Source organism: Loxodonta africana, chromosome 14 (genome assembly GCF_030014295.1).
Source record: "Loxodonta africana isolate mLoxAfr1 chromosome 14, mLoxAfr1.hap2, whole genome shotgun sequence".
In the NCBI taxonomy this organism is placed as follows: domain Eukaryota; kingdom Metazoa; phylum Chordata; class Mammalia; order Proboscidea; family Elephantidae; genus Loxodonta; species Loxodonta africana.
Genome location: NC_087355.1, coordinates 57,661,582 through 57,680,070, shown reverse-complemented (window position 1 = coordinate 57,680,070; position 18,489 = coordinate 57,661,582). Strand labels below are relative to the sequence as shown.

The 18,489-nt window shown below is 37.3% G+C and overlaps 1 protein-coding gene across 2 annotated transcripts in view; it reads left to right on the top strand.

The window, feature by feature from the left end:
- Positions 1-17,279, top strand: part of ANGPT1 (angiopoietin 1) — a 282,518-nt gene extending 265,239 nt beyond the window's left edge. For both annotated transcript variants that reach the window (XM_010588449.3, XM_003408432.4), the window contains exons 8-9: positions 51-181; positions 14,793-17,279. In XM_010588449.3, the coding sequence (XP_010586751.1) occupies positions 51-181; positions 14,793-14,953 (292 nt within the window). In that variant the 3' untranslated portion in view covers positions 14,954-17,279. The remainder of the gene's footprint in view (positions 1-50; positions 182-14,792) is intronic.
- Positions 17,280-18,489: the final 1,210 nt, after the last annotated feature.

Genomic DNA, 18,489 nt, shown 5'->3' with positions numbered 1-18,489 from the left:
TCTGTTATTTTGTTGAATGGCTTATCTTTTTTTTTTTTTTTTACCTTCAGGTTGTATTTAAAGGGTCACACTGGGACAGCAGGAAAACAGAGCAGCCTGATTTTACATGGTGCTGATTTCAGCACTAAAGATGCTGATAATGACAACTGTATGTGCAAATGTGCCCTCATGCTAACAGGAGGTAAGTCTTGTGGGGTTAGTCTCTAAGTTATGTTTTACTGGTTTGAGGCTTGAGGTTTCTTATCTATGAGAAAGGGATATGATATTCTGGTCAGGAACTTAAGAACAAGTCCCTAGAGATAATTTTGTTCTGCCCACGAATTTACCATGTGTTCTTGTGCAAGACATTGCTAGCATACTTAGAGGTTTGCGTCCTCCCCCAGCATCTATGGGGCAGTAGGCTTAGCTTGATCTGAATAATTCCTTTATCCTCTTGAAGTCCCTGTTATTTTACCTCCTAAATAATCATCAAGATACCATAGTAAAGTGAACAACACATTGGGATTTCAACATATACAACAGTTGCTATTTATAAAAAACTTTGCAAATGTGTAGTAGAGTTCACTGATGAATCTATTGAAATGGAATAAGAAGGATAAAGAGCTGTAGTTAGACTTAAAGTCACACAATTCAGAACAGCTGTACCAGGGTTTTACATTATATTGGACTGACCTCTGCAAGATATTTTTAGGTGGTATAGGAGTACAAAATAAATATTGTATCACACAGTAGCAATGTTAATCCTTTTCACACCTTTTCAGTATTTTTTCCAACCTGCTGATTATGTCAAAGAGAAATTCTCAGTTTGGTGCTAGCATATCTGTAACACTTTTCTGTCATTTACTAATCACCCTTCTTAGTAAAGAGCAGCACCCCCAACCCCAGGCTCAGGGCCCTGGTTAGGCAATGAAATCTACCGAGAATTAAATAATGTTATTTTGCTCTAATTTGAGTTAGCTCGTATCTACCTTCTACAAGAGCAAGTGGGATGGGTTTCCTCTCCAAATGAATAATACAAACTTTGCATTTTTAAGTACATTCACAATATTTGATATTTAACTAATCATTGATTTAAAGAAAAAATATTAATTAATGTTTAATAAAAAATTTAACAGGATATGGCAAAAACTGTGAGGTTGACACACGAGTGATGAAAGTTTTGGATAAAGCTAAAACCTGGCTTTCAGATGATTGAGCCCATGAATGTTATAGGTCCTGTGAAGAGGCATACAAAGAGATCAGGAGTTGGTACCAAGTAAAATTGTAAAGGAAACCTCTTTCTCAGTGTTTCTACTCTCCCAGTTTTATGATTGCTTTCCTCTCTTAGTGGAATAGCAGTCATTCTCACTTTCAACTGTTCTGATTCTCTCTCTGTGTTATTCTATAACAAAACATGTTTTCATGCTAGTAAGGAAAGAACTGTTCAAATATAAAATCCTCCCCCCCCCCACAAACTATTTATGTATAACCAGTTGTCATCAAGTTGATTCCAACTCATGGCAACCCCGTGTGTACAAAGTAGAACTGTACTCCAAAGAGTTTTCAAGGCTGTGACCTTTCAGATGTAGATCACCAGGCCTTTCTTCCAAGGAGCCTCTCATTGGGTTCAAACTGCCAGCCTTTAAGTTAGTAGTCAGGTCACTGTTTGCTCCGCTCAAAGACTTTGTATTTATTACTATCATTATATTATACATTATTATACATGACTTCACATGTGGTACCATTTTACTTAAACTCCAAATCGGCACTGTGAAATGAGCAGGGAGAAAAACTCTAATCTCCACTTCATACGTAAGGAAGACTAAAGTAAGTTAATGTTCACTACTTTATTCTTAGTATCTAGTGAAATAGACTGTGGCACATAGGGCTCAATACAAAATATGATGCATGAATAAATGACTACAACTTTCTGACTGGTTGTAACCTGGTAACCCTCGAAATCACTCTCAAATTTCGAACCAATTAAATGAATCTGTAGGTTGAAATTTCCCTCATCAATTAACAAAGCATAGAAGAGTACGGGTTTTGGGTAGAAGAGTATGGAGGAAGGTTTTAGAGAAAATCTTTCTACCTTCCTCCCCTATACCCCACCCTTCAATTACTACCACCACCTAAACAGAGTCTATTGACCCCAAAACACAGCCCACTGACCCCACTCCATCTATATTGCCACCTTCCAGCGACTCGATGGCACTAGACAACTACGTGAGACCAGCTTCAGAATTATCAAAGCCATCTTGCTATTATTTTGCCTCCACTGTATCCTTCTTCTTAAACTTTGAACATATCATTTTAGCATCAAATATTTAGAAGTCTCCCATATGTAATTTTAGGACCCCATCCCCATTAAACAAACAAACAAAAACCCAGCTGTTACAAACTTAGAGTGTTTTTTAAAAAAATGGTACCCACAGGTCAATTCTTGAACTTTTTTCCTGGAAGAAAAGCTTTTCATTACCTCCCTCATTGCATAAATGAAATTGTCAGCAACTTTATGCAAAGTCAGAAGGACTTTGATTTTCCAGTTCCCTGCCCATTTTGTTATTAAAACACGGTTCATTTTCTCCATGTCTATTTTTACAGATAACTTTTTTTACCAAATAGATACAACACATGAAAGACCAACAGTAAAATATCTTCCAATTGTTTCCTTAGAAGTGTGTTCCAATATGTTCATATTCCTGTCATAATAATGAAAATATGAACCAAAGTGAAGAGGAAAAAGTACCTCTTGGTTGTCAATGAGAAACTTTCATTGCTTAGATTTATGATTTTATTTCTGCTTCACATGATTGAATTTTGTCATCTTCTTTCATCCGTAATCATTCTTGGACCCACTTCTTACTGACCAATAAACACATATGTTAGGGAGAAAAAAAAATTCTGCTTATTGCTTGGGTTGCAACAGTCTAAGTAAATGTGTTTTTGTAATAAACACTATTACCCTATCAAATATCCTTTTGAAAGAATCCAGGCCTGCAAAGCTATTCACTTTGCAAAACTAAAATGTGGAATTTAGATAGTTAAGAACTGGAGAACATAAGGATGAATGTCAATGACAGTCCATGTAACTGGAGTGCTGCTTGGAACCTACTGAGCTACTCCACACCACCACCATTTAATCTGTGTCAGTTTTTCCCTGAGAACCATTTTTTCTCTAATGATTTTTCCTTTCGTCTCTTTTTAAAGTTGTATTTGAGCTTATTGCTTATATAGTCTCTTTTAAGCAGTGATGTTTCATTCTCTTTGGAGCTAATAGTTCTCTGTCATCATCGATTAAAACTTTGTTTTATCTCGTTTATTTATGTATTTTTACCTTTGTTCTTCTAAAAGGAATTAATGCTAAATTGAGACCTATTGCCCGCCAACTGTCCTAAGTAGTTTTCTTTAAGTACACGGAAGGATTTTAGTTGGAGAATATCATTGTTACCTTCATCTGTCAAAGACTGAACAACAGGAGATAGGCTTAATTGAAAGCAGAAGGTATTTCAGCTAGACATAAGGTAGAACATTTTAATCTTCCTTCCTTTCTAATGTCTTAAAATTCCTTCCATCAAGTTAATATATTTTAATGAGTATGCATCGGGTTGCGGGGTTGCCATGAGCTGGAATAGACTCAACAGGAGCTAACAACAATACCCACTAGAGCCAGTTACTGAGCAAGACAGAAAGTTTCCTGCCTTCATAGAGCTTGCACCTATTGGGAAGACTGTCAACAAAAAGTAAACAATAAATAATACAATTTTGAACCATAACAAGTTCTATAGGCAGCAAAGATAGTTGTTGGAGGAAGGGGGAAGAGACTTTAGACTGACACTCCCAGGATCAAAGACTGGAATGAGTTACCAGGCAGCATCATGCATGTCTAGTTATGGACATTTTTAATAAGAAAACAGAGCTATTTATTTGAGAGAGTTTAGTTATACACTTCCCTGTAGTTATGGGTCTGGATTTAGATAGTCTCTCAAGTTTTTTTGAGGTTCTGTGATTCTCTTGTTTAATGTACCCATTGCAGCTGCTATTAGAGAAAAACAAAATATTTATTTTTTATGCTGTAAGTCATGGTACTTTATTAAGTTGAAAGGCAACACAGTGGGCTGGGAAAGCACCACAAGTTTATAAAAATAGATACCGCAACATTTTATTCCCCCTTTGCCAGAAGTATGTATACATATTTCTACCTTACTTGGAAGCCAGCAATTCTTCTATTTGGTTTAAATACTGAATAATCTTCATGTTTTATTACATTTTTCTTCTGCAACCAGAGCATATATTTCAAGGTCAAAATTTCCACACACATTTTCTATGGAACTGACCCCTTAATTAATCGTTAAATAGAGATGACTTGTCAGCATAGATTTGTAAGCCAGAAATATCTGTACTCTGTAACTGCCAATGACCTTGGAAAAGTGTCAGTTTTCTGCTCAGGTCTCCCCATTTATATAGGCTATTATTATAAATCTATATATTTCTTTACTAGAAGGAATAAAGTTAAAAAGGCGATTGCAGGAAATATTTTCTTGGTCCCCCAGGAGAGTACCTATTGTGCCCTCCGACCTCAAAGAAAGGAACCAGTTTCATTAAAACAGTTTAAACTGCAGTTTAACATTAGGGAAATGAAGGTGCAAATTCATTCAATATGTGGTTTTGTTTATACTGATTTGCTCTCTATAAAATAAATATGCAAAAAATGCCTTTCTCTAGAATTATGAAAATGAAAAACATTATTTATTATCAGATCATCACATTCAAAGCAAACTTACATTCAAAGCAAACATGATCTTGGGTACTAAATTAGGATTCTTCAAAATAAGTATTTTTCAAAGCCTATTAGAAATTTTTATTAGAAATTGCAGTTATTAAAGTTTGCTAGCAACAACAAAAAAAAATGGCATTGTTTTACATTCCTTTTCTTACCTTACTTTTTTTTTGACACAATTTCCATATTTTGTACATAATATAAAAGCTGTGTAAAATGTGGTCTAACCTTCTGAAGAAAGAGTCTGCTGTGGTAGAAACTCCGATCTCTTTTCCCACGCATAAACTATGTCAGCTGACAGACAAGGCTTCCTAAAGCCAACAAAGGGTATTTCTCAGTTCAGTCCTAAAAGAAGGGGTAAAGCCATATACATAAATTTCTTAGCGTACCCTAGAACTTACCAGATGCTAACAACAGAGAATTGATAAATACTTCCTTGCCTGCTATTTAGTCTTGAAGATGACAAATAAAATTAAAAAAAAAAAAAACCTAGCGGCTTCTTCAACTGGTGGATGATGTTGAAGTGACAAGCTTTTTGGAAAATATAATCATCTTAGAGTTTGTAATAACCCAGGATGGACAGGCCAGGCATTGTCAGATAACTGGCATTCCCTAGGTTTTAAGGCAAAAATGTTTCGGGAAAATATCCATATGGATATTTTAAAGTTGACCATAGAAATCTACATTGTGTTACTTTTATTTCAGCATAACTTATATATTTAGTATATAGTATGAAAGCTTAGTCCACAAAAAATGTGTGTTCCTTGAAAGCAGAGACTTCGTGCTGTCCACAATGTATCCTCAGTGCCTAACACATGCCTGGAACATAGTATGTGCTCAATAAACATTGATTACATGAATGCACATGTTCCCAGAGACTCTGAAAGGACTTTGTAAAATCACAAGTGATCCTGATGAGAACACATGTAAAGAACTCAATGTGAGTATGAATGTGACCCTAACATGAACTTGGGTTTTAAATTTGTAAATACATGTATGTACTTCCATGTACAAACATGGAACAAAGGGATCAATATCAAGGATTGAGTCTGACTTTTAAGAATATTTAAACCCCAGAAGACTGAACTCCAGAAATGGAAGAATTTGAAGTTAGATTCCTGGCTTTCAAATAATTTCAACTCTTGAGCGCAAAGTTAAGAATTAAATTTCTATTTTCTGGGCAAAGTGTCATATATTGGAAAAAGAATGAAGGGTATCAGAAAATGTCTTTGAAAAGATACATTTGGAAAAAGCTGAACCAGAAACTGATTGGTCTAGAGCACAAGGCTGCAGTAAACTGTTAGTAATTGACTGTGGATGTGGAATAAGCAAACACTGAATTTTGTTTATATTTTCCTCCAATATTTATTTAGCTCTAACAGTCTGCTGGCATTTTTGCATTATTCTAAATGTTTTATATTTAATATCCTATATGCACTTCCGAAACGCTTTTTGAGGTGGGCATCACAATAATACCTTGGGCCAGAACTGAGATACAGAAAGCTTAGATAATTTGCCAGAGGTCAGACAATCAAGTGTCAGAGCTAGGATTTTTGAATGCAGGTACTCAGCTTCTAGAGGCCGTGACCTTATCTCCTCCTTTTACTGACTCTTTTGAAAGGAATGGCATTCAGAGAGAATTTTGAGCCCAGTTTTATTGTTTGCAGCACATTTTCATGAGCATTTTCTCACTTAAACACAGTTAAAAGTGACACGAGGCCCATGAGAAAGGACAGACAGTAAGAGAATACCTAGAAGTTTTAAATGAATTCAGGATTACTGGCCAGGATAAATAACTTTTCATCCTTGGAACAAAAAGAAGAGCGAAAAAAAAAAAAAAAAAGTTATTGGCCTTAAGGACTATAGTAGGAGATGACAGAAGGAATGCAGACCTCTGCAAAGGTCCTTAGCCCCCCGTACAGAAGATCCACACAGCTGCTCCTCGAAGCTAGCTAAGGCTAGGGCCGACTTTGTACACGCGAACCCAGGGAGTAGCTTTTCATGAGGAGCCCACTGATAATGATGGCACCAATCAGCTTAATTCGGGCTTATCCTTACTTAGTGATAAGAGAATAAAAGCACTTCTGTGCATTACTAATTAGAATGCGTGCATTCAAAATGAACGCAAGAAGTGCGCACAAACAGATCCACTTTTTGATTTTGCCATACTTTCTGCCTTCTTTTCTAAGGTTTTGAGAGACATTTTTGTTTAAGATCAGAAGAATTTGAGAGTTAGGTTTCCTGACTTTAAATCCGTTTGAACTTCCAGCATGCAAAGCTACAAATCAAATTCCTATTTTCTGGACAAAGTTTGACTTATTGGTGACAAAATGTGAATTTTCTGCTTCAAAGATAAAAGACTCAAATGATTTCTAAAGGCCTGGGAAGCCCGGGATAGTTATTACAAAACTAAGTTTTAATGAGTTTAGTGTAAATGAATTAGAAAGTATGCATCTCGGGTTTCTTATTAAAATATACATGAGGTTACAGGTTATGAAGAAGAATGCTTGGCGAAGTACTTCTTGGCAGTTGCCAACCTTAAAACCTTTGAGACATTTCATCAGTCCTCTAACAAGCTGCTTTCACCCATCATTTGCTTGCATCACTGAGTCCTCTTGGGCTGAAAGTGCCTTCCCTAGAATACTTCAGCATGTTTCTCATTTACCATTCCCAGGCACGCACAGAACAAAGTGTAAAGTGAGTCTTTCCCTAAGATTGCAGAGGATGTATAATCTGGTCATTTGGTATCTTGTCAGAGAGCGCCTACAAACCACACAGACGCACCCTCCCCGAAATGGCCATGGAGAACACTTCCGGCCCGTGCACCCTTACGTACCGAGCAGCCGAGGTTACCTGTCAACACCAGGTGGTACAGATGAGTGACCCGGAGTCTGCCATGTGGTACAGATGAGTGACCCGGAGTCTGCCATGTGGTACAGATGAGTGACCCGGAGTCTGCCATGCTTTTGCCTGCTTTATATAAATCTAGTTTAAAACCACATTGTTCTAGATTCCTACAAAGTGGGTGGCTTTAAAGAACAGAAATTTATTTTCGCACAGCTCTGGCAGCTAGAAATCCAAATGCAGGGCATCAGCGGGGCTCCAACGCTTTCTTTGTGGGCTCTGAGGGAAGATCCTTCTTTACCTCTTTCAGCTTTAGTTTAACCACTTGCCGTCCAGTTGACTCGAATCACGAGGACCTCATGTGGGTCAGAGCAGAACTGGGCTCCGTAGAGTTTTCAATGGCTGATTTTTCAGAAGCAGATTGCCAGGCCTTTCTTCTGAGGCACCTCCAGGTGGACTTGAACCTCCAATCTTTTTTTTTTACATTGGTTACGTTCTTCAAGTTGTGTCATCTTTTTTTTTTTTCTGTTTTGAATTTTTTATTTTTTTATTGTACTTCAGAAGAAGGTTTACAGAACAAACTAGTTTTTCATTAAACAGTTAGTATACATATTGTTTTATGACATTGGTTAACATCCCCACAACATGTCAACACTTTCCCTTCTCAACCTTGGGTCCCTATTACCGACTTTCCTGTCCCCTCTTGCCTTCTAGTCCTTGCCCCTGGGCTATTGTGCCCCTTTAGTCTCATATTGTTTAATAGGCCTGTCTAATCTTTGACTGAAGGGTGAATGTCAGGAGTGGCCTCATTACTGAGCTAAAAGGGTGTCCGAGGGCTGTACCCTCAGGGTTTCTTCGGTCTCTGTCAGGCCAGTAAGTCTAGTCTTTTTTTGTAGTTAGAATTTTTTTCTACATTTTTCTCCAGCTCTGTCTGGGACCCTTTATTGTGATCCCTGTCAGAGCAGTCAGTGGGGGTAGCCAGGCACCACCTAGTTGTACTGGACTCAGTCTGGTGGAGGCCGTGGTAGTTGTAGTCCCTTAGTCCTTTGGACTAATCTTTCCTTTGTATCTCTAGTTTTCCTCATTGTCCCTTGCTCCCGAAGGGTTAAGACCAGTGGTGTATCTTAGATGGCTGTTCACAGGCTTTTAAGACCCCAGACACTACTCACCAAAGTAGAATGTAGGACATTTTCTTTACAAACTATGTTATACGAACTGGAACCTCCAGTCTTTTGGTTAGCAGCCAAGTTAGCCCTGAGTATTTTTTGGCATTCCTTGACTTGTAGACTGATTCTCACAGGCTCTCTATTCTTTGTGTATTACTTTGTTTCCATGTCCGTCCTCCCCTTTTATAAGATACTACTCAAAAGGGATTAGGCTAGGCTGTACCCTACTCCAAACAAACAAGCAAAAAAAACCCAAACCCGTTGCCATCTACTCGATTCCAACTCATAGTGACCCTAACGGATGGAGTAGAACTGCCCCCTAGGGTTTCCAAGGAACGCAGGGTAGGTCTGAACTGCCGACCTTTTGGTTAGCAGCTGTAGCTCTTAACCACTATGCAACCAGCATTTCCAACTCCAGTATGACTTAATTGGTTATATCTTCAAAGGAAAACTCTATTTCCCCAAACAAGGTCAGATTCACAGGTACAAAACTCAGAACTTCAACATATCTTTTTGGGGAACACAATTCAATCCATAACGCTTGTCTCTTCAGGATTCATTTTTAAAATACTCGGTATGCTTTAATTTTTTTTTTCGAGGAAATGCAGAAATGGACAAATTAATACAAAGAAATGCCTTTGTTTTTATGCATGTGTCAGAGACAGCATAGAAAATAACTTACCTGTGCAAAAATAATTGTTTTTGCTACCTTGGAATTCAGAATATTCTGTAAAAGACACTACAACTGAAATTGTCATGAGAAAGAATTGCCTTTAAATTTCATTTTCTGCCATCTTAATTTGTTGTCTTTATTATCACCAATCACTGTCTAATAGTCCACAGTGTGCCTGGCCCGCTGGTCTCAAGATACGCAGATAATGACATACCTTAAGCCCTTGATTTTGTCATGAAATCCAAACAAAACATTGAAAACAAAACCATATCAATTCTTAAAGGCCATGTCTTCAGAAGGCAAACATTTTACAACTACAGTGTATCATTTAGGTGCAAATTATTTTCATGTTTCTCTAATAAACCCTATCAAGTAAATAAGGAAATATGTTGGCACTTATGACCTTGTCTTCATTAGCAAATCCCTATGGCCCACAAGATCCAGTCTGTTCTGTCCCTGCCCTAAACCCTGTGCTTTCCCAGGTAACTTACCCCAAGCACTGTGGATAGGATTATTCAGGCCCTGATAGTGCATCATCTTATTTGATCCTTACAACTGTGCTGTGAAATTGGATAATCAAATATAAAAAATACTCCATGTTTTACAAATGAGGAGCCTAAATGGCTATGTGGCCTTACATAAGTTCCTTAAACCCTCTGTGTATCAGTGTTTTTGTCATGGTACCTGCCACACCACACAGAGCTATTCTAAGAATAAATGCCATCAACAAGCCAATGCATGTAAAGATCTTAGCACAGTCCTTGACACGTATTAACTATTCAATAAATATTATATATCACTTATGGCCTAGAATCTCTTGGTTATTAACTGGTAAAGTCAAACAGTCTGGATCTTCTGACTTCTGCTCTGGTACTCTCCAAGTTCCTATCACCCTTCTAAAAATATTTTTTAAAAACTCTGTGTCCTCCCTCTTGCTTATCTTTCTGGCCCTGTGTTGTACAACCTCTTACCCACTGGCACTCCGGCCAAGCCAAGCTGCTGGCAGATGCTCTCTCTGTTCTTGCAGTACACATACTATGTTTATGTTTCTCTGTGTTACCGTCCCACCTGCCCAGTGAGCTCTTCTGCATCCTTCAGGACCCAGCACAGGTGAAAAATGAAGTAACCTTGCTGCCCACAGGCAGTTGGGACCTTCTGCCTCTCTTTTCCATAGATGTTCATGTCTTTATCTGATGTTTATCCTCTTGTTAACAGTTTGCTTGTCTCCTTCAGGAAACAATGCACCCTTTGAAGTCGGGAATTCATTTTACTCAACTTTGCGCCCTATGTCTGGCCTTTGGTTAATATTTGTTTACTTGATTATGAATTCAATTTTCTCCCTCCTTCATGCTGCCACACATATTCAGGATGGCTTTGGCAGACCATAGTTATAGAATGAGAGCTCAAAATAATGCACGATGCAACATTTAATGGGCAGATCTGGTTCCCCTGGTTAAATATTGGTTCCCATTCTCACACAATGTTTTCTTTGTTCACCTGATGATGGACAAGGCAGCTGGCTGAAGTAGGAATCTTTCCACAAACATTGTTCAACTTTCCACCAAGACCGCCTACTTCTCCAGCTTCATTTCCTGCAATTCTCTCCCCCGTTCGCTATTTACATGCTGACTTTCTTTTACTCTTTAAATACACCAAGCTTTTCTGCCTCGTGGCATTGCATATGCTGAACTCTGCTTGGAAGAATCTTCCCCTCATCCTGTCTCCCTCTTATCCTTCCTGTCTCAATAAATGTCTTCTTCCGTGAACACCAAAACCTAAGTAGGTTTCCTGTTATTCTCCTTTATAACTCCTTGATTGTTTTCTTCATGGCATTTGGTCATAATTTGTATCTAATTTATTTATTTGCTTACTTTCTTTTTGTCTATTTCTCACATTGGATCTAAATTCCATGAGGTCAGGAACTCTGTTTAACAGCCCTTCACAATAATTACATATTGAATTAATAAAGACAAATATTAGCACAATGAGCTTGGATGTTATATACTGGGGTGGCTATCAAATATAGCTTTTTGGTAAACTACTTCAGACAATAGAGACTTTATAAGGAACCAGCCAGTCAGAGTCAGTCAATCAGTCAATAAGCCTGTAGTCACTCACCAAGCATTTGCTAAGCAAACTCTGTTAGGTATAATGCTCAGTAAGAGAGATGATGGGCCGGTAAATAAACCATAGCTTTCCATTGCTCTTAGGATAATGAAGGAAAGCTGTGTGTGATTTAGCCTTCAGACTCTCTCACTTTCAAGTGATTTTCCTTGTTGACGAGTCCCTGGCTGTTGCAAATAGGTAAGCACTCAACTACTAACAGAAAAGTTAAAGGTTTAAACCTACCCAAAGGCATCTTGGAAGAAAAGCCCAGCAATCTCTTTCCAAAAGGTCACAGCCTTGAATACCCTATGGAGTGCAGTTGTACTCTGTTCACATGGGGGTTGCCCTGGATCTGAATTGACTGGACAGCAACTGGTCACCGGTACCTCTTGTTGACTATGACCAGCCATGCTGGCCTTCTTTCAAAGTCTCCAAAGTGCCTTCTCCTTACCACAAACATTACACCACTTAGCTCATTAGAAAGAAATACAAGATCAATTTATTTGACTCTCCCACAGGCTCCCACTGTTTTGTGTCCCCTAAGCTCATCCAGAGTTTCCCAATGAATGTGTCCATTAGCCCGTGCCCTTTATTGCCAGGCTGTTGTTGCAAAAGAGCCCTCACTTCCCACACTTTTCCAGGACTCTTGTGACTTTCTATAAACCAAACAGACAAAAATACACATTTTTACCACGAGTACCCTAATGCAGCTTAGAAGCTCCTTCTATGAACTGTAGGAGTTCTCAACAATAGAGTAAGTGTGTTTGCTTCAGAGACTGTAGTGGATGTTTGAAAGGCTTTTAAAGGGCTCTTTAACGTGATGGAAGAGTGCCTTGAAGAAGGTCATAGAAAAGAGGAGAAAAGTTAAAACACTGAAGCAATAAAGTTGGGTTTATTTTGTCCTTTAGAAAGAGCCTTCTGGGTAAATAAACTCCTTGATATTGGAATGACTTTTGTAATATAAGTAACGTATTTTTACCAGTTGTACTTATCAAAAATTAAAGGAATTAATCTTAAGAAAAAAAGATGGGATTTTACAGCAGCTCCTCCTTGTTATTTAACTAAGAGCCTTCTTGTCCCTCTCATTTTGATTATATTAACATTTATGCTGTTTGCATACAGTTAGTAAAACAGCATTAAATACTTGTCTTTCCAAATTTATCAAGAGATACCTTACCATTCTCCAGTATAAATTGGTGATTAATGCAGTCTGCTATTCCTCTGGTTTGACTTTATAAACACAACCCAGCTGTATTCCTCTTCCAAATTTGAAAAATGAGGACTAGCTTTTCTCCACTTAGCTTTTGCTAAAATTTCTGCAAGATGATACTCATGTTACAGCTAAACATCAGCTGTACAGCTTTCTCTTTGTTTAGCTATTAGTCCCTTAGGTATAAATCTGTAATCAAAGGGAGGTCAACTGTATCCAAATAAAAGTATGCCAGAATGTCTCTGGAATAAATCTTTCCCTTAAGATTTCAGTCATGTTACTTCAAGAAAGAGAGAAAAAGTACTGTTTTATCTAAAAATCTGAGAACTTAATTCATTAAAAAAATAAAGCACTGATTATCCTTACAGAGAACTGTGCAAGCATGGGTTCTCCATGTTAATCATCATAGGTTTGTCTTGTTTGTTTTGTTTTTTATAACTAAGTTTAGAAAGCACTTGAACAATCACAGACAAAATATTGCTATACAGGAACTACAAGTAGTCCCCGACTTACAATGTGGTTCCATTCCAAATACTCCATTGTAAGTCAGTTCTGACGTAAGTTGAATACTTCATTTTTTTGTTTTAGTTTTCATTATTATTGCCTTTTATTAGTAGTAGTATCTTTATAAAAATGATCTTTATTTGTCTTTGGAGGTTGGAAACATTACATATAAACTTAGAGATGTATCTTAGTACAATAATACATACATAAAGAAATATACGAATCATAAAATTTACTCCAATGGTGAAGACGACTTGGACGATGTTGGCATTTTGTCAGTTGTGGTAATAACTCTACTAGTAGAAGGTTCTGGATCATCTGGATTATCCCTGGGAATGGGGATGGCATTTCTACTCAGAAACGTTGTCTGAGAGTTGTCTGTATGGGTCTTCTCTTTCTTCATGTACCAAAAAACCAAACCAAACTCGTTGTCCTGGGTTCAATTGTGACTCATAGCTACTCTATAGGACAGAGTAGAACTGTCCTATAGAGTGTTCAGAGAGCACCTGGTGGATTTGAACTGCTGACCTTTTGGTTAGCAGCTGTAGCTCTGAACTACTACGCCACCAGGGTTTCCTTTTTTTAATATATTTCATGTTAACATCTCACTGCTTCCCGAATCTTCCTATGGACTTTTGCAAAGTTTGGATCCATGTTTTCAAGCAACTGAAGCCCCTGATTTAGTTGGGAAAACTAAATCTATATGGTAGCGTTTTGAACAGTAAATCATAAAATTGAACATCTGTGAGGAACATCTGAGAATGAAAACATCAGCACATTACATGCTGCCACATTGTATGTGGTACATATTAGTAACGATTTTTAGTACAAAAATACTCCAAAAAAATGGAGGACTGTAAGTGCTGCTCAAGGTAACTCAAATCATCATAAGCCTGGTACTACCTGTAATATGGCTGCTACTGATAAATACTTCCCATTTTGCTATAAACCCTAGAGAGGACATATAAAGTAAAACTCATTTTGGACGTTATACTGATTTCCCAGTGTCCAGTTAATTTCAAAAGCAACTCGGGACCAGTTCTTGGCAAAACTATGAAATAGATGGAGGATATCTCTTTGTGTCTATTTTGATCTCAATTGGCTAAGCTTCTGAACATTTTTACTAATACTTAATTGTTCTATTCCCAGTAACAGGCTTAAAATGAAATGCTTCTTAAGGGTATCTGTATTTTACTTGATTTTTTATGTGTAAAGCCAGACCTGACAGCTATTGTCTTGAAGCCCAGAGGCTACCCATCATTACAGTGGAAATGAGTCTGAACGGAGTCATACTGAAAGCTGGTTTCCATGAGGGCATTCTTCTCTGATTGTTCATACACTGCCTAAATCAGATGTCATTTAAAACAATTCCACTACTGAGCAGACATTTACTGAATGCTTTCTATGTGCAAATAACCATAAGAAGTATGAACAATTTCCGCTTCAGTTGATGCATCAATTTCCAAATGTTTGACTTACTTATCATTGTTTCTTCTCCTTCTTTCTTTTCATTTTTAACTAATATTTCAGGCTGGTGGTTTGATGCTTGTGGCCCCTCCAATCTAAATGGAATGTTCTATACTGCTGGACAAAACCATGGAAAACTGAATGGGATAAAGTGGCACTACTTCAAAGGGCCCAGTTACTCCTTACGTTCCACAACTATGATGATTCGACCGTTGGACTTTTGAAAGAACAAAGTCAGAAGCAATTATGAAAACAACAAAGAAATTTGGGACTGCTACCAGATGAGAAACTTCTTGAAAATGTCTGAAGCAAACAATATTGTCTCCCTTTCAGCAACAAGTGGTAGTTATGTGAAGTCACCAAGGTTCTTGACTGTGGATTTGGGGCCTTTTGAGTTCACAGAAGTCTCTATGTGGGGTCACTGTGTTCACATGGCATGAATATAGGGAATGCCACTTCCTGTCATGCTTTGAAAAGGGAAGAAACTGCTCAGCTTACTGTGCTTCAAACTACTACTGGATCTTATTTTGGAACTGTGGTAGCCAGATGATAAGTATGGTTTATTTCATGTAAAACTGAAGAAGGAGAAAAAAAAGATATACATGAAGAATAAAAACAGGCCTTCCATAATCCTTTGGAAAAGATGTGTTGCACCAGGGACATGGTGTTATTTCTATGCAAACCCACTAACAAATAAATTTATACCGTTGCACAATTTTAATAAAAGTCCAGGAAGAGCGGCAATGTCCCCTGAGTTGATTAAATGGGTTTCAGAAGCCTAATTCCGTTACCATACTCATTAGTTGATTTCAGTTAACCCATCTTCAAGTTCAACTCCATTTTGCTAAACCATAATGAACTATGTAGTGCATGAAGAATAACAGTGTGAGATAAAAACACACTCCATTATTTTTTATTTTTATACATTTTTTTTACATTTTAAAAATGTATATAAGTAAGGATATCTGAGGTAAAACAAATTAACTAACCCTCCCATGTTGCAGTTTTCATTTACTGTAAAAACTGATTGACTGATATATAAATATATTTATAGCCTGAGGAAATTTTAAAGAATGTGAAATATATCATTGTGTTTTTTTTAAATAATACACATGCATTTAATATTTCCTTTGCTACTATACAGGAAAGCAGTATTTTTGAGTGTATTAAATTGAAGTAAAACCATGGTAAACTGGAACAGTTCATTTTGCAGTATCTTCTTGCATGTGTTCATTTAAGTCTAACTTCATTATTTTAAAAATGGTTTTAGATCTTCAATTCTTCACTCTGTTATTTCATGCTAATTTAATTTTTGTTAATTAACTGAAACATGCTTACCAGATCCACCCTGTTCCAGTGTCTATAAAAGATACACTTTGAAGTCTATGAAAAATAAAAGAAGAATTATGCCAATCATTGTACATAGCATGTTTATATCCATGGTAAGCCTAGTAGCTGTTTAATCTGGAATATGCAACATTATCCTTAATTGATGCAAATAAACACAACTTTTCAAAGAAATCTACTATATTTCTTTATGAAATACATTTCTCTTTATGTTTTTCTCCTTCAGGTGCTCTTTTCTTAGGTTATTTCTGATTTTTAAAATTATTAGTGGAGAAAATTACCAGAACTATCTCTGTTACCTGTAGGAGAAACCCATGTAAGAAAAAAAATCAGTTACCCAACTAATTGATAAAATTATGAATGCTAACTGCTATAAATCTCTTAATGAAAGTATTCCTCCGGGATAATCCATTTTGAGCAAATATTTGGGCACACGTTTTTTGTGGCAATTTGAAATCACTACAGTTTGTGATCAAGAAGCGCTCTCTGCCTCCAAGTTCTCGGGGCTGCAATAGCGAAGATTTATCTAAACATGGGCTATTACGAGATAATTGAAATAAATATTGGGTCTGTTTTCTTTAAAAAAAATGTTCGAGGCAACAATACTAATCGCAGAATCAGCGATTGGACTCATTTGTGCTTAGTGGCTTTCCTCCATTTGAGAAAATAAAGTTATTCAAAATTCTAAGAAAATATTTACCATCAAGTTTTTATATTTTTTGTATCTTTATACAACCCCATTTTGCAGGTACTACACAATTTTTCTATTCTCGGTGGCTCCTTTATAGCCTCTGCTCCTAAAAACCTTGTTTTCATTTGAGTAAAAGCAAATAAAGTGTTTTCTTCTTTTGTGTTCCTACAGAATTAAAAAAAAAATTTTTTTTACCCGTTTGGATAAGGCAGACAATTTCCCGACTTATATTAAAAAAAAATGTGAGAGAGAGAAAGCATGATATTTACTGCTTTGTTAGCTGGGTTTGAAAAATGAAATACTGTTTTCAATTATTTATTATAAAGCAGTATAAAATGTTTTATGACTCCATGACGTGCATTGTGTGAGGCCTACATGCCTGTGGCTATTTGACGTGTATATCCTTCGCATTTAATTATTTCAGGATAATTAGGTATTAGAATTTTGTCTTTAAATTTTTATTTCAATGAAATTCCTGTGCTGTCTATGGAAATTTCTTCATATCAATCACAACATGATTTGATTTAAATAAAATTGAAAATAAGGTATTTGTGAAACTTTATCTCATTTTAAATAAATTTTTTACAAACTTAGAATCTATGGAAGTATGCAATCCCTGAGGGGGAAGGGGACTAAATAAGCTAAAGCTTCAATCTTTGAAAAACTTCCAGTCTAGGATGGGATAAGAAAGCTTAGCCCCCGTTATTATGGTAGACCCAAGCAGTAGGTTCGAGTCCCTACTATATGTATGGTTTTCTGTCCTCCCAATTCTTAAATGCTATAATATCATATAAGAATAAATTCTGCAAACTCTGAATGTGGAACTAGAGAATGTGTGTTGAACACATGAGTTTGGCATGAAAGGAGAAAGGGAAATCATAAAGGAGTCACTACCCACCTCTCCTGCCTCAAATCCCATCAGTGGTCTTTGTTTAGTCCTTGTAAGGAACTTGCCTTTATCCCATCGATTCTGCTCCCACCGCCACCATGTTAATCCAAACTGATTAACGTCCACCTAGATGATCAGGAAAGTACTCTTTCTCCTGTCTCTTTCTGCTCCTATTCACCTCATAAACATGGCCAGCTTATTCTTCCAAACGGCAGACTACTAAATATGTTTCTTCCCTGCTCAACCGTGTCAATGTTTTGTCACGACTTCTTGAATGTGAAAAAAACGTGTCAGGTTGACCCTACCCTACATCCCTGCACCACTCCCTTCCACCCACTCGGTGTTCCAGTCAAGACGAAAAAGCCCCTGTAGTGGACTGATTGCAAAATATTCTTCGCCTTTCTGTATCCATGCCCCTTATACTGTGACTTTGCAACTCCTCCCATAAAGACCCAAACCCCATTGCCGTTGAGTCAATACCGACTCACAGCAACTCTATAGGACAGAGCAGAACTGCACCCTAGGGTTTCCAAGGCTTAATCTTTAGGAAGCAGACTTCCCCATCTTTCTCCCATGGAGCAGCTGGTGGATTTCAACCTGCCAACCTTTCGGTTAGCAGCCAAGTGCTTAACCACTGTGCCACCAGGGCTCCTTATCATAAAGAAGTGAAGTCTATTTTCCCCTGATCCTGGGCTGACTTGGAACTTGCTTTTAGCCAACTAAACAGAAGTGTTGGTGTGCTATTTCTGACTTGGCCCTCAAGGTCTCTTTAGCTCTGCCCTGCCTCTGCTATGAGAAAAATCTGACAGCTACCTACTGGAGGATCAGCAAGC